General features: G+C 45.0%; 1 protein-coding gene across 2 annotated transcripts in view; it reads left to right on the forward strand.

Moving 5' to 3' along the window:
- SESTD1 (SEC14 and spectrin domain containing 1) overlaps nucleotides 1–15,996 on the forward strand; it is a 153,725-nt gene that overhangs the window by 87,500 nt on the left and 50,229 nt on the right. For both annotated transcript variants that reach the window (XM_040440429.1, XM_040440430.1), the window contains one exon: nucleotides 5,534–5,647. In XM_040440429.1, the coding sequence (XP_040296363.1) occupies nucleotides 5,534–5,647 (114 nt within the window). The remainder of the gene's footprint in view (nucleotides 1–5,533; nucleotides 5,648–15,996) is intronic.

A 15,996-nucleotide genomic window follows, 5' to 3' on the forward strand; every position in this document is an offset into this window, starting at 1 on the left:
TGCCTTTTCTTTGCCCCGAGGCTTCTCTTTTAGTGTGAAAGATCCCCATGACCAGCTCTGAGGATGAAGACGGCAGCTCCTCAGACGCTCGACAGAAGTCAATAATCGCCATAGGTTGTGTAATATTGGGTTGTTTAATATTTAAGGGAACATGATGGGATTTCATCTTGAGGTTAATGGTTAAGAATTCGGGTTGTTCTGTTTTTATAGATACTTTTATATTTTTTTTATTTTTTATCTTTTACCATCATCCTTTGCTTTGTATAATGATTGTCATGTTTGTGACTACTTTGTCATATGTTTATAGATAACCCTCTGCTGAATCAGCACTTTCAGTCAGAGCTCAGCAGCGACTTCCCCATCCATGTATATGCTCAACACCGCATGTGTTTTGATTGAGAAGAGGGTAATAAGCCAGTGCCAAACATCTGGCGGTAGAGATGAGGGAGACGATCCTACAGAATCGATTTGTCCAATCAGCAGAGCTGCTTCATTTGCATAAGCTCTGCCGATTGGACAAATCGATTCGAAGAGCCCTGCTGATTGGATAAATTGATTCTGTAGAAATCATTTCGTTCATCTCTATCTGGCGGCTTTTCCGTTATAAGAACAAAGAGGTCAGACATGTTGCAATCCAACAGCCCGATCCTTCTTTCTCCTGTCGTCTGGCAGTCCAGATGTTAGATGGCCAGGGCCCTTGGAGCACTGCATTTGTAACGCCCCTGTGCTCTGCACACTCCACCCTCTGCTTTGTGTGCAGCGGCGCTCCACGTTTGACACTCGGAACAAAGGATTGGGTTAATAACAATGGATACCAATTCTTAAAGCAGAAAGTACAAGGCTTTTTATGTTTAGCACATAGACACCACCCGGTTCTTAATGCATTCTCATACATCTGTATTAGGCTAGTTTCACACTAGTGTTAGGCCTCTTTCACACGGGCGTTGCGGGAAAATGTGCGGGTGCGTTACGGGAACACCCGCGATTTTTCCGCGCGAGTGCAAAACATTGTAATGCGTTTTGCACTCGCGTGAGAAAAATCGCGCATGTTTGGTACCCAAACCCGAACTTCTTCACAGAAGTTCGGGCTTGGGATCGGTGTTCTGTAGATTGTATTATTTTCCCTTATAACATGGTTATAAGGGAAAATAATAGCATTCTGAACACAGAATGCATAGTAAACTAGCGCTGGAGGGGTTAAAAAATAAATAAATAATAATTTAACTCCCCTTAATCCTCTTGATAGTGGCCCCGGCATCTCCTTCTGTCTCCTTTGTTGAATAGGACCTGTGGTGAGCATTAATTACAGGAACAGGACCTTTGATGACGTCACTCCGGTAATCACATGATCCATCACCATGGTAAAAGATCATGTGATGGATCATGTGATGACCGGAGTGACGTCATCAAAGGTCCTTGACCTATAATGAATGCTCACCACAGGTCCTGTTCAGTAAAGGAGACAGAAGAAGATGACGGGCTACGCGATCAAGTGGACTAAAGTGAGTTAAATTATTTTATTTCTTTTTTTAACCCCTCCAGCGCTGTTTTACTATGCATTCTGTATTCAGAATGCTATTATTTTCCCTTATAACTATGTTATAAGGGGAAATAATACAATCTACAGAACACCGATCCCAAGCCCGAACTTCTGTGAAGAAGTTCGGGTTTGGGTACCAAACATGCGCGATTTTTCTCACGCGAGTGCAAAACGCATTACAATGTTTTGCACTCGCGCAGAAAAATCGCGGGTGTTCCCGCAACGCACCCGCACATTTTCCCACAACGCCCGTGTGAACCCAGCCTTACTCTTCCTGCAGGCTGTTCCGGGTTTCATCATATCCAGCATAGCCGTAAAAGGCCAGAGCATCTCCATGGATCTTCTCTGTTTCCGACACTAGTGACAGGATTCGACCGGACAAAACCTGCTGCTGGTTTTTATCCTGCCGAATCTCGGCACTAATGGCAGATTCTCGTCTGGTTCCATTACAGTCACTGGCCCTTTTCTGACTCTGCCTGATCCAATGAACTCCATCAGGCTGTCCCTCTGCCCTAACCTCCTGCCAGAAGATTTTAATGCTAGTGTGAAACTAGCCTTACTTTATAGTAGCTTTGATGTGCTTAGATCCTAGAAGAACAGAGCAGTGCGCAGCAAAGCTGGAGCCATGTTTGGTTATTTAGGTTGTATTCAGATGCAGCGCCAAAGTCAACTGTGACTGGTAATGTGCCACATTTTTACAATAATTTGGGCAAGAAATGACACAAAACCAGTATGTGAGATCACACCCTTAGGCCTCATGCACACGTGTATCCGGTTTTACCGTCTGCAAATACAGATACTGGTCACGTGCATCCTGCATTTTCCCTTTCGCAGGTCCCGCGCTATGTTACAAATGTCAATTTTTGTCCACACAATGGACCGTGGAACGGACATACTGATGTGGACAGCACACGGTGTGCTGTCCTCATCTTGTGCTTTTCTATTGAAACGAATGTGTCCACATCCGGACCGGATGCAGCCCAAAACTAAAGCAGTGTGCACGAGGCCTTCGGGCAGGTTTCCATGTAGCGGCAAATGGGCGTTACTGGAATGGCAGTGGTTTCTCAGCAAGGTCGGTTGAAACTGATAAAAAAAAAAAAAACACATGCTTGACCTGTTCTTGCCAAGAAACCGTGGCAGTTCAGGACAAACCCCTTGGCGCACTACCACTCTGCGGATTCTACGTGATCACCTGCTTGTATCCCGTGGTCATTGCCCACAGCCGGGTTCATAATCCAAGACCATTGAGCCTAAATTGAAAGAGTTCACTATTCATCAGGTAAAACATAAATGAATAAAACCAATTAACAAAAATTGACTGCACTAAATTGATTCCAATTAGCAGCACTGAAATATTTATAACAGTTGTGTAATAAATCGCGGGACGGATATATGACCAAAGAGAAAACGCCATTCAGCCGCTCTTATGTGCGACAGCTTTATGAGTTCCTGTAATCCAGAGTGCTCGTTAATTTAACGATCACAGAAATACTTTATGAGCAATGAGTCTCCTAAAGTTATGCCCTAAAACATATGGGGCTAATTTTAAAGCCGAGCCATATAAATGTACCACCGGAAATCTGGGAGTAGAACGGGCCTGAGTGCCAAGCTATAGACGCTTTATGCCTAAAGGGATTTTTTTTAGAATTATTATATTTTTTTTTTTTACTTATTACAGCATTAAAATCACTGTTTAAAACATTAAGAAACCTTTATTAAAAGTGGTATTAGTGCAACATTAAAAAATGTCATGGCTTCTCATCATGAAAGCCACAACTTATGACAGATCCCAATGGCAGCTGAGGGACCCCTTTTGATTTATATGGGGTCCATCGTGGTTCTCGTCATTTTCCCCTTTTCTCGCATGCATTCACACTTGCTTGGCTGTTCTCAGAACTCCCATAGAAGTGAATGGAACATGCTGGGAGTTGTAGTTTCACAACAGCTGGAGTGTCGGAGGTTGCCGATCCCTGGAATAGGTCATCAATATGAGATAGGCAGTCCGTCTCCCGGTACCCCCGCCGCTCAGCTGTTTGAGGAGGCAATGGCGCTCCCGTGAGCACAGCAGCCTCATCGCAGCTTACCAAGCGCAGGGCCATACATTGGATAGTGGCTGTGCTTTGTATTGCAGCCCAGCCCCATTCACTTGAATTGGTCTGAGCTGCGCCTATGACATGTGACCGATGGACGCGACGTCACATGGCCTAGGGAGAGGCCTAAGCGTTCACGGAGTGCGGCGGCCTCTTCTCACAGCTGATCGGCGGAGGTCCGACTCTTGGAACCCCGGATGGCCTATCCTGAGTATAGGTCATCAATATGTAAATCCCGGAGAACCCCTTTTAAGTGTCTTCACCAATTCCCCTTTCCCCCCCCCCCAGTTCAGTAATAATTCTCCTTTACATCAAGTTGAGACATACTGCCTGATAAAGTGTTGTGGTTGTTAGGTAATGTATCCCTAGCAACCAGATTGTCAGATTTAACCCGACCATAAGGAGAAGCATCTTGTGAAATGTCCTGTAACTGACGTTAGCACCTACTAGCCCCGGACCTAACGCCTCCATATAATTGCATAGACAGCACATTGATTTCAGTAGGAGCTGTGCAATGCTCCATTTCCCCAGGTGTGGCACTGCAGGCAAATTGAGCACACACGGCAGGACTCTCTTAGGCTGATTTCACATCACCGTCAGAAGAACGGGGCGGTGGGTGGGGGGGGGGAATCCATTATGTACATTTGGCGATTTCCATCTGAGATTTGTTTTTCTTTTTTTAAACGGAAAAAAAGTACTGCAGGCATGGTTTTTTTGTTGTTGTTTTTTTTGTTTTGTTTTTTTCTTACAGGATCTTGGATTTTTTTTTTTCTGTTCTTCTGACAGAAAAAGGAAAACAAACGGTGATGTGCCACCCAGCCGTACAGGTGGTCATCTTATTGTTGGAGAAGCTATCTAAAAATAATCAGGACCTTGGACAATCCAGTGGCACGGTTCCTGAATTCAGCGTAGCATAGCCTGAGCTGGCAGTCGCTTGTACCGGATTTCTGTTCTTGGTATCTCACATTGCGTGCTCCAGAAAGCGCAGTGATTGATACAGGCTGGTGTAAAGTTCAGCCCTGTATTTTGTTACCAGCTGAAGGCACTGAATTATGGATTGAAATGCGAACTGCAGGGAACAGTGAGAGCTTTGTGCTTCCTTCCCATCAGATATTCCGTTTTTTTTTTTTTCTTCCCCCGACTTCATCCGTCAGATTTCGATTTGGAGGAAAAATATATATTTTCATCTGTTTTTGTGAGGGAAGTGGGTAATCTTCTCCGGCTTACTGAATTGCTAAATATAATAGTTTTCTTCATCGCTTTTTGCTGCAATCTTTATCGAAACAGCCGGGCATTGGGCAAGCGCCTAATGGAGTTTGATCGTTTTATCTCGCAGTTGTTGTCCGGAGCAGGCAAGATGGATAATCTGTCGTCTGCTCCACAGAATGCGATAAGTAGCTTCTGGAAGTTTATTTAGGGCCTGGAATCCTTTTTCAAGGGGAAATAGTGAAAAATCCATATTTTTAGGTTTATGAATAAAATATACAATACTGTGCACGTTTGTAAAGGTACACAGAAGTAAATACAGGTTTGTAATCATTAAAGGGGGGTTTCAACCTTTTTATACCGATGACCTATCCTCAGGATAGGTTTTCTGTATCTGATCGGTAGGGGTTCCACACCCGAGACCGCCGCCGATCCAGCTGTTTGGAGAGACCGGATCGCCGATGCCTCTTTACAGCGCCGTACATTATATAGTGGCAGTGCTTGGTATTACAGCTCAGCTCCATTCATTCCAGCTGTTCTGAAACGACAAGTCCCAGAATGCAATATGTTCACTGCTATGGGTGCGTATGCTGGGAGTTATAGTTTCACAACAATTGGAGTCCTTATGGGTTGTTATCATCTGTAGACACTTATGTACTGCAAGAAATATTTCATTATTTTTGCGTTTCATTTACAGAATGTGGTTCCTGCCGAAGTGTCCCTGGTTTGTGTGGTGAAGCCAGATGAGTTCTGGGACAAGAAAGTCACACATTTCTGCTTTTGGAAGGAGAAAGATCGCCTTGGTTTTGAGGTAAGAACGCTGGGACTAAATTTTTGTCTGGGAAGTCGTCACCATGGGTTGAAAGAAAATGTAGCTCTCTTACTTGCCGGACAAAACTCGGTCAACCGGGTTTTCCCTTCTTCCCATCACATGCGTTTAACGTTTCCAACCAGCACCAAGTAAGTTGTCTCTGACAACATCCAGCTCCATCTCTTCCTGCAGGGATCTCACCCCCTCTAAGGATAGCACAATGGGGGAGATTTGTCATCTCCCTTGCACCTAAAAAAAAGTTGCAAAACATACGCTTGCGACTTTTTAAAAACCTAGTTGCATCTCCAGGTTTTTAGGTCACCCTCACCACTTTTCCTAAAGGGGCATTGCAAGGACTGGAAGGGGGCATGACCAACAGCCGCGAGAAATTTTATCCTCATTAACGCCAGTTTTCTGGCGCAAAATGAAGCTAGAAATCTACGGCAGCTCATAGATTCGTCATAGATTTCCCTTTGGGCGCACGGACTGTCAGAACGTACAGCAGTTGTGTGTAGCGCATTGCTGTACCAGGCAGAAGATGGGTACATCGGGGGGGAAGGCTGGATGAGGACCCACTTTGACTCACTATGAATGGCTTTAGGGAGGCTTGCTGTGTCTGCTAGGAAAGGAGCTGAAGGAAGCATCCTGGGGAGAAAGAAACTACTGGATGGATATAATATTTTTCCAAAAACTTTCTATCATGGCAATAAAACCCTTCTCACATCATGCTAATGACCTTGGTTTGACGCCTATGCGGGGTAAAGCTCCCTTCTATGTACATGGCATTGAGGCTTGCAACATATCGCTCTGTTTAGGCATACAGTGGGATACGTCGCCCTTAGGGTCCCATTGTAAAAAAAAACTTATACTATGTGGATTTTAAAGGGTACAATTCTGGCCATTAATGAACAATGAAAACCTGATTGAAAAAGAAAAAAAAAACATAAGTTGAAGCAGAGCCAGCGATAAGATTAGATTCACCGATCATCCTTGGTAGGAGAGCAATTTCCCTTCTGGTATATATGCCCGGTTAAGTATTTCATTAGAATTCAGCAAGCACTGAACAGAAGACACGGGGCGCCCTGCTGCATCGTAGTCACCGGTACGACATACAGTGAATGACACGATTCACTCATAGTCATGCTTTTGGTGGCTATGAGTAATGTCTTACTCTGAAGGGCCGTGAACTTTGTAACACAATACATGTCCAGTTTTTTTTGGTAGATCTAGTTATAAAAACATCCTTTTAGGTCTGCTGGGTCCACCAGGGTAGAAAATATTCTGGATCCCACAATGCTTTGGCAGTCATGGCTTAGGACAAGGGTTACTGGAATAGACAGATGGGCATCAGGCAAAGGGTCAGGACACAGAGAATCACCATAGTTTTTCAGGTTATGTATTATTATTATTGTTGTTGATGATGTTTGTTGGACAAAAATAAGAAGTCCATCAGTTTATTGTATTTATGTGTTTGGCCCCAACACACACAACAGCAGTGAAGTCAATTGATCGATGTAGCCCATCAATTTAAAGGTGTTGTCCGGGCTTCAATATCAGATCAGCGAGGGTCCAACAACCGGCACCCCCGCCAATCGGCTGTATGAGGAGACGGCGAATACAGTGTCCACGTGCCGTCTCCCTTCTGCTGCTGTCTATGGTCTTTGAATGGAGCAATAGCACATATGTGTGACCACCGTTCCATGTGCACTCCTCTGGAATGGGAGGGGGCTCGGGACCTCCATTCTAGAGATCTGTGGGAGCCTCAGAGGTGGGTCCCCCAGTTATCAGACCTTTATGATCAATTCTGTGGATAGATGAAAAACGCTTTTTGTGGGATAGCCTCTTAAAAGGGATTCCCCACTTTGGACAGTCCCTACTTAGAAGGGTCTCTTGACAATACGCTGATCACACAGTGTCCCTCTGCTCGGATCCCAGCAATGAAGCTTGAATCTGTGGGGAAACCTGGCAATAAGTGTACAGTTTCCCTATAGCGCGCCCACAGGAGGAATGTAAGCATACACCGCGCCTGTGTTACAGCCCATTTTAGTATTGGGAGTGGGACTGGGGTGGCGCTTCTCCTCAAAAAGGTGGACATTCTAGGGGGGGGGGGGGGGGCAGTCAGTTAGTCAAAGTGACTTAAAGTAAATTTGTCCTCAGAAAATGACCTATTGTTTAAGGCTACTTTCACACCAGAGTTTTGTATCCATTCATTTTCAATGGGGACAAAACTGAACTGAACGAAACGGAGTGCACCAAAATGGATTCCGTTCCATTTGGTTGCGCTCCCGTCATGGACAGAATAACGCTGCAAGCAGTGTTTTTCTGTCCGCGATGTGGTGCGGAGCAAGACGGATCTCTGACGCAATAGAAAACGGATCCGTCCCCATTGACTTTGAGTTGTATTCATGACAGATCCGTCTTGGCTATAGAAGACATAATACAACCGGATCTGTTAATGATGGATGCATGTGGTTGTATTATTGTAACGGAAGCGTTTTTGCAGATCCATGACAGATCCGCAAAAAACGCTAGTTTAAAAGTAGCCTAAATCATGTTTTTATGTTTAACATATTTTTAAAACATTTGTTATTTTTAATGTCAATGTCTATATTTAAACAAAAACTATAAAATCCTGCAGTTTTCACACTGGCCACTAAGCCTAATAATAGGATCCGCTTCTTGGTCTGTACAGATCACTTTACTGCAGTTACCTGCTTATCTATACACATAGGCGATATCCTTAAAGGCAGGATTAGAATGACAGATAAGAAGCGATCCATCATTCACAACAGGTGATTGTCAGAGCTCATCTATTCCTTCCCTGTACAATGACCTCTGCACAGGTCACAGAGCATGCCTAGAAAACATTCCCATAGAAGTCAAAGAGGTCCCCTCCTGACCATTGTGTCTATGGCCCATGGGGCTGCCGTAAAGCAATTTTTTAATGCTGTGTAAATGCTGTTAAGAACAGCTCAGGCAAGATGGCCGCCCCCTTAATCCTGTTTTAGAAACAGAATAAAAAAAAAATAGGTAAATCAGAAAATTAAAAAAGACTAGAAAAAAAAGGATGTTTGTTACTATCTGGTTTTAACTGGCAGAAAACATGTTTGGTGACCCCTTTTCCTTTAAGAGGGTGTTAGAGATACCTCAGTCAGTTAGTTTGGGCCTACAGCTCACGTTCAGTGCAAGGCCTTGTGCCGGACAGGGAGCCACAGAAAAGGAGGTCACCCCAGCGCCATCCAGGCCTTGTGCCGGACAGAGGACAGGGAGCCACAGAAAAGGGAGGTCACCCCAGCGCCATCCAGGCCTTGTGCCGGACAGAGGACAGGGAGCCACAGAAAAGGAGGTCACCCCAGCGCCATCCAGGCCTTGTGCTGGACAGAGGACAGGGAGCCACAGAAAAGCAGGTCACCCCAGCGCCATCCAGGCCTTGAGCCGGACAGGGAGCCACAGAAAAGCAGGTCACCCCAGCGCCATCCAGGCCTTGAGCCGGACAGAGGACAGGGAGCCACAGAAAAGGAGGTCACCCCAGCGCTATCCAGGCCATGAGCCGGACAGAGGACAGGGAGCCACAGAAAAGGAGGTCACCCCAGCACCATCCAGGCCTTGTGCCGGACAGGGAGCCACAGAAAAGGAGGTCACCCCAGCGCCATCCAGGCCTTGTGCTGGACAGAGGACAGGGAGCCACAGAAAAGCAGGTCACCCCAGCGCCATCCAGGCCTTGAGCCGGACAGAGGACAGGGAGCCACAGAAAAGGAGGTCACCCCAGCGCTATCCAGGCCTTGAGCCGGACAGAGGACAGGGAGCCACAGAAAAGGAGGTCACCCCAGCGCCATCCAGGCCTTGTGCCGGACAGAGGACAGGGAGCCACAGAAAAGCAGGTCACCCCAGCGCCATCCAGGCCTTGAGCCGGACAGAGGGACAGGGAGCCACAGAAAAGGAGGTCACCCCAGCGCCGTCCAGGCCTTGTGCCGGACAGAGGACAGGGATCCACAGAAAAGGAGGTCACCCCAGCGCCGTCCAGAGGACAGGGAGCCAGGAAACCGGACTGTTGGGACCCCAGCGATCGTACATTTATTACCTTTCCTAACCCCGTTCATTATATTTGACACAGTTCCTTTACATCAGTTTAACGTTATTGGTATTTCAGTTCTGTAGAAATCATTTCATTTTTCCGCGTGACTCCTCTTTCCTTCCTGTTTTCGTACTCTAAGCCTGTTTCTAATTTCAATCTCGGGAGCCGCATGTTTATGCAGCAGCCCTGACTCCTATATTTTGTGTTGGCTGTAAAGTGCAGAAATTGGAAATGAAATCCCTCGAGCTGTTCTAGCTCATCTGATGCCTGCCTCTTGTTTTCACAAGGATCACCGTTATATTACAGCAAATCAATGCAAACAAACACAGCCGTGCAAATATAGCAGCCATAAACCCGACAGCGGGCATTGTGTATTTTTCATAGCCCCCATGAGACTGGAAGTGGCAGTTCATTGCATCAGTAACTGAAGTATGATTTGCATGTATTACAATATAAGATTCCCCAATATGCACCAGTAACCAGGGATATGGAGACGGTAAAGCGTCTTTACAGAGCAGTATTAAGACCCCACAGAGTCTTATATATGACACTTTTTGCGACAAAGCATTGGCACTATATATTGGCTATATAGTGTAATAAGAGGAGGCTGGAAGACTTGGAAACGTAGTTCAATAAAGGCTTCCCTATTGTACCTGACAATGATTCCTTTGGGAATGGGTAACTTGCATTTCCCTGCCTGCAATGTGACCGAGATGGTCTTTGTTCGGAGGTACGCAGCCATTGTTTTATTGAATGAGCCACACCCTGTCCGTATTTCCTGTTGGCAAGAGATCCTATAGGTGGTACAGTGACCATTGAGTCTATGGGCAGCAGAAAGTGGGGATTACTAGATGCCCACACTATTCTAGGCATCCGTATAACTGGTTCCTTATTACTATTGCAGTGTGGAATTGGCTCCAACATAAAGCAAATGTTCTAATTTAGGAGAATGTGCAAAAAAAAAAAAATGTAAATGATGAAGGTGGTAGGGAGAAATGCAAGTCTTTATCCTAAGGGTGAAGCTGACCTTAAAGCGTACCGGAGTTTTAAAAATAAAGTTTGTATAATGTCTGTACTGTCATGACAGGGATGTGTCTTTTTGGGGCTTCCCTAGTGTCTATTTCAGCCATATTATTCCCCGTTTCATATGCACAGCTAGATGTATTTCTCTCAGAAGGAAAGGACATATGGTCTAAGACTAAGGCTACTTTCACACTCGCGTTTGGTGCAGATCCGTCATGGATCTGCACAAACGCATCTGTTCCGTTCAGAACGGATCCGTTTGTATTATCTTTAAAGGGGTTCTGCACTTTCATTTAACTGATGATCTATCCTCTGGATAGATAATCAGCTTCTGATCGGTGGGGGTCCGACACCCATGACCCCCGCCGATCAGCTGTTTGAGAAGGCAGCGGCGCTCCAGCAGCGCCGCGGCCTTCTCACTGTTTACCGCCGGGCCGCCAGCCCACTGACGTCACGACTAGTATCAACTAGCGTGGGCGCGGCTAAGCTCCATTCAAGTGAACAGAGCTTAGCCGCGCCCACGCTAGTTGATACTAGTCGTGACGTCAGTGGGCCGGCGGCCCGGCGATAAACAGTGAGAAGGCCGCGGCGCTGCTGGAGCGCCGATGCCTTCTCAAACAGCTGATCGGCGGGGGTCCCGGGTGTCGGACCCCCACCGATCAGAAGCTGATGATCTATCCAGAGGATAGATCATCAGTTAAATTAAAGTGCAGAACCCCTTTAACATAGCCAAAACGTTTTCTATTGTGCCAGATTGTGCCAGTGAAAACGTTTGGCTCAGTTTTGTCAGACGGACACCAAAAGGCTGCCTCCAAGGCGGAATGGGGACGGAACGGAGCCAAACTAATGCATTGTGAGCGGATCCTTATCCATTCAGAATGCATTAGGGCAAAACTGATCCGCTTCGGAGATCCTTGAACTGATCTCACAAACAGAAACCAAAACGCCAGTGTGAAAGTAGCCTAAGGTAGTGGGGGTGTGCAGTGGGTAAATATTGATGACCGATCCTCAGGATCAGCAGGGGGTCCGACTCCTACTGATCTGATATTGACTCAGATTGCAGTAGCGATTGCTCGTCCCCATACAGTGGCGGAGATGGCGGCATGTAAATGCAGCTCTCCCCTCCTCTGACAAGCAAACAGTTATCGAGAATAAACAGTTCCCTCCTGATAATTGGCTTACCAGTCAGCGTGTGTAATTGTGCCATTAGGGAATGAATATGCAATTCAAGGTCTGGGATTCTATTCTTCAACTGGGAATGAAAGGTTATAAAATGTTTTACTTGAATCTAATTATTTGATGACCCAGGCAGTGTGCCTGCTACAGTCCTGTAATAGTCATTACATTTCATGATATTCAAGGATTTCCGAGGTGGCAAGTGCACTGTCTGTGTAGTCTCAAATGACTGCCCATATGTGCACCTTTCACTTTTTAAAGGGGTTGTCCGGGTTCAGATCTGAACCCGGACATACCTATATTTTCACCCAGGCAGCCCCCCTGATGTTACCATCAGAGGATGTCATTCTCCGACGCGCTCCCTGGCCCAGCGCTGGATCGCGCAGGCCAAGAGCTTTTTTTATTTACAATAATACACTGCTGGGCGTCACCGGCTCTGATGGGCTGTGTTTAGCGCTGCCCTAGCCGTTTTACAGGGTATGGCAGCACTAAAGCCCGCCCATCAGTGCCAGTTACATCACTGGGCACACTGTTGGGTGGAAGCCTCGGCCTGGCAGCCCTAAGGAGAGCCGGTTCGTCACCGGATCTCCTGAAAAATGCCTTTTCCCTGCGCGATTCAAAGGAGAGCATCGGAGCTACCTGGGTGAAGATAGGGGTATGTCCGGGTTCAGCTCTGAACCTGGACAACCCCTTTAAGTATATTGATCATAAGGAAGGTAAGTAATTCATGGGTGATGTAGCTAATGGAGGAAGTTGTCTTTCCCCCAGCTGCCACATTCATAACTACACCAGTTTCCTTCAGAATGCTGTTGCTAGAGTAATAAATGCCATTTTCTGACAAAATGACACTAATTCCATAGCACTTCACCTCCACACTCGGAGAGCCGTTTGCATTCCATCCCCAAAAATGCCTTTTCTTTCTTATTTAATAAACAGCAATAAATGTTACTTTGCTGCGAAAGAATTTGTCTGTAATAGCTTTGCTCTTTGAGTAGGTTATTAGTGGTTTGGGATTTTTTTTTCCAAAGCTTTATTTATTGAATAATGATACTTTTTTGAAATGGTGACTAACTGCAGTGAGTTCTAAAGAAAAAAACATAGGGTTCTTCTCTATGAGCCAAATACTTAAATGCTAAACACTAAAAATACGGCGTGTTGTTTGGACCTGAATGTAGAGGAACTACACTATTGTTGAAAATAGTAAGAAGAATGCCTGTATTTTTAGACTTGCCTCATGCCACCCTCTGGGCGTAACTTTTAAATCTATTTGATTCCTCCATCTCTTAGTATACATATAGTGGTACCTTGGAACCGAACCCGAGTTCGGGAAATGTTTTTTTTTACAGTATAAATCAATTTCTGAAGTTATTTTGCAAAGTCTCGTGAGACTTCGTGAAGCAATAACCTTGGCTCATCATAGCCAATATATTCTAATACTGTACGGAGTGCCCGTTCCGTACAGTATAGAAACAAAGTTTTATGCGAATCGACTTCGGATGTTTCATCTGAAGTCGATTCGCTCATCCCTAGATATAACACTTACTATTAGCTGCTGAATCATGACTGTGCTGTGTGGTCTCTCTGCACTTTCTCCCTCCTCCCCTATCCATAGACTTCCATGGAATGATTTAAAGGGAAAGTGTCATCAGAAAATGACCCATGGTTAAATCACTTGTCTTAAACATACTGTACATTTGTTTTGGTGATTTTATTTAATTTACCATCATTATATATATATTTAAAGTAAATTCATTCAATTGTGCAGTTTTCACACTGACCAGTAGACCTAATAATATGTCAAGTCTTGTTCTGTTCAGGTAACTTTTCAGTAGGCATCTAATAATCTCAGACAGGATTACAATGACAGATATCACCTCTATATACCGTATTTTTCGCCCTATAAGACGCACCGACCCATAAGACGCACCTAGGTTTTAGAGGAGGACAATAAGAATTTTTTTTTCCATTACACCTCAGATCAGACCTCAGCTAACAGCCCCAATCAGACCCCCGATGTTAATAAGACCCCAACAAGTCATGTGAATGCCCCCCCCCCCAATCAGACCTCAGACCCCAATCAGACCTCATATCAGCCCCCACTGCCTCTCATATGGGCCCCAGCAGCCCCTATTGCCTCATATCAGCCCTCTGTAGCCCCCCATTGCCTCTCATGTTGCCCCCATTGCCTCTCATGTTGCCCCCATTGCCTCATGTTTAATAAAATAAATAAACCACTTACCTCTCCTGCTCCTGGATGCCGCCGCTCCTCTCCTGGATCAGTGCGCTCTGTCTACCGGCTGTGCTATGAAGGCTGCACACAGCATGAGATCACAGAGCACAGTCACGCTGTGCACAGCCTTCATAGCCAACAGCCAAGGACCAGGAAGCGGTGAGTACAAAGCCTTCACCGCTTCCCGGTCCTCCGGTACTAATGAGCGCTTCCATATTGGAAGCGCTCATTAGTATTTGCCCCATTAGACGCAGGAGCATTTCCCCCCCACTTTTTTTTGGGGGGGGGGGGAATGCATCTTATGGGGTGAAAAATATGGTAGATAACATAGGATTCACCATTTACAATAGGTGATATCACAGTTTATCTACAAATCACAGACCATGTCTCCTGTAGAAGTCAGTTAGACCCCTCTAGTCTATTTGGCTGTGGCACATGTTGCTGCTCTCACAGGAAGTCTCAACCCAGTGCGAACAGTAGGATTTTAGGATATTTTTAAAATATAGATAGGAGTGTGGAAAATTCACCAAAAATTCTAAAAGAAAATGTTTACCATAAAAAGTTGATCTAAACAAGGTCATTTTCTGATGACACACTCCCTGTAATCTGATCCTTTAGTGAGCAGGCAGTCAGTCTTGGTCTCACGAGACAGATTTCTCACACAATTAGTTTAGATAAGGGGGAGAGGAGAGAACAGTTGATAACTCTAACACAAGGCATCTTTCTCTGATAAGATATATTACAAAGTGTCTTATATTCGCCCGCACTACCGAGATATATGCAAAGCCAAGTGAACGTACAGTGACTGTTTAAAGATGTTTGAATTACAGTGTCTGTCTCAGATGTTCTCTATGAAAAAGGTATTTGCCTTGTGCATATTACATATTCTCTCTGGAAGACTCTTTACATAAATAGAGATATAATAGTATAAAACATCTTTTCTATTATCTGAAGGAGGGGGCCGGGGGAAATCTATTAAGCAGTGTCTGACATTTTCATCCAGCCGGTCCGTAGACCCGCTTATTCTGTAATCTGCTGCCGACTGACACCATGGATTTTATCTAATTTTGTCGACTTTGTTCTCGAAGCCAATTAATTCACATGTAATTTATATCTCTTGATCTGTCATGTAAATGTTTCTTCATGGTTAAAAGACAGTATCCGTTCTGGACAGCCTAAGAAGTAAAACCTAGCTGCCTGTGAAAGTACAAAATTAATTTTGAATTTAGATTATATTTTTGCGAATGAAGGATTGGCTTTCCATCCATATCCAATATTGTGGTTTTAATCAAATTCCATGGCTGAAAGCCAGAGATTTGTAAAACTGAAATATTCATGCATTGTGACATTCAGTATTTGGGCTTACAAAGATTTACATATTCACTTTAGAGGTTACATTTGAGGCTACTCTCACACTGGCATTTTGGTTTCTGTTTTGGGATCCGTTCAGGGCTCTCACCAGCGGTCCAAAACGGATCAGTTTTGCCCTAATGCATTCTGAATGGAAAACGATCCGCTCAGAATTAATCAGTTTGCCTCCATTCCGCTCCTGACGATGCGGAGGCAAACGGATCCGTCCTGACACACAATGTAAGTCAATGGGGACGGATCAGTTTTCACTGACACAATATAGCACAATAGAAAACGGATCCGTCCCCCGTTTTGGCTATGTTACAGATAATACAAACGGATCCGTTCTGAACGGATGCATGCGGTTGTATTATCAGTGCGGATCCATGACTGATCCACAACAAACGCGAGTGTGAAAGTAGCCTGAACTCGTAAGATTACATACACTTTTTACAGTGAATGTAGATTGATTGGCCTTTCTGTGATAACTGAAAT

The sequence above is a fragment of the Bufo bufo genome, chromosome 7 (genome assembly GCF_905171765.1).
Source record: "Bufo bufo chromosome 7, aBufBuf1.1, whole genome shotgun sequence".
Lineage (NCBI taxonomy): Eukaryota > Metazoa > Chordata > Amphibia > Anura > Bufonidae > Bufo > Bufo bufo.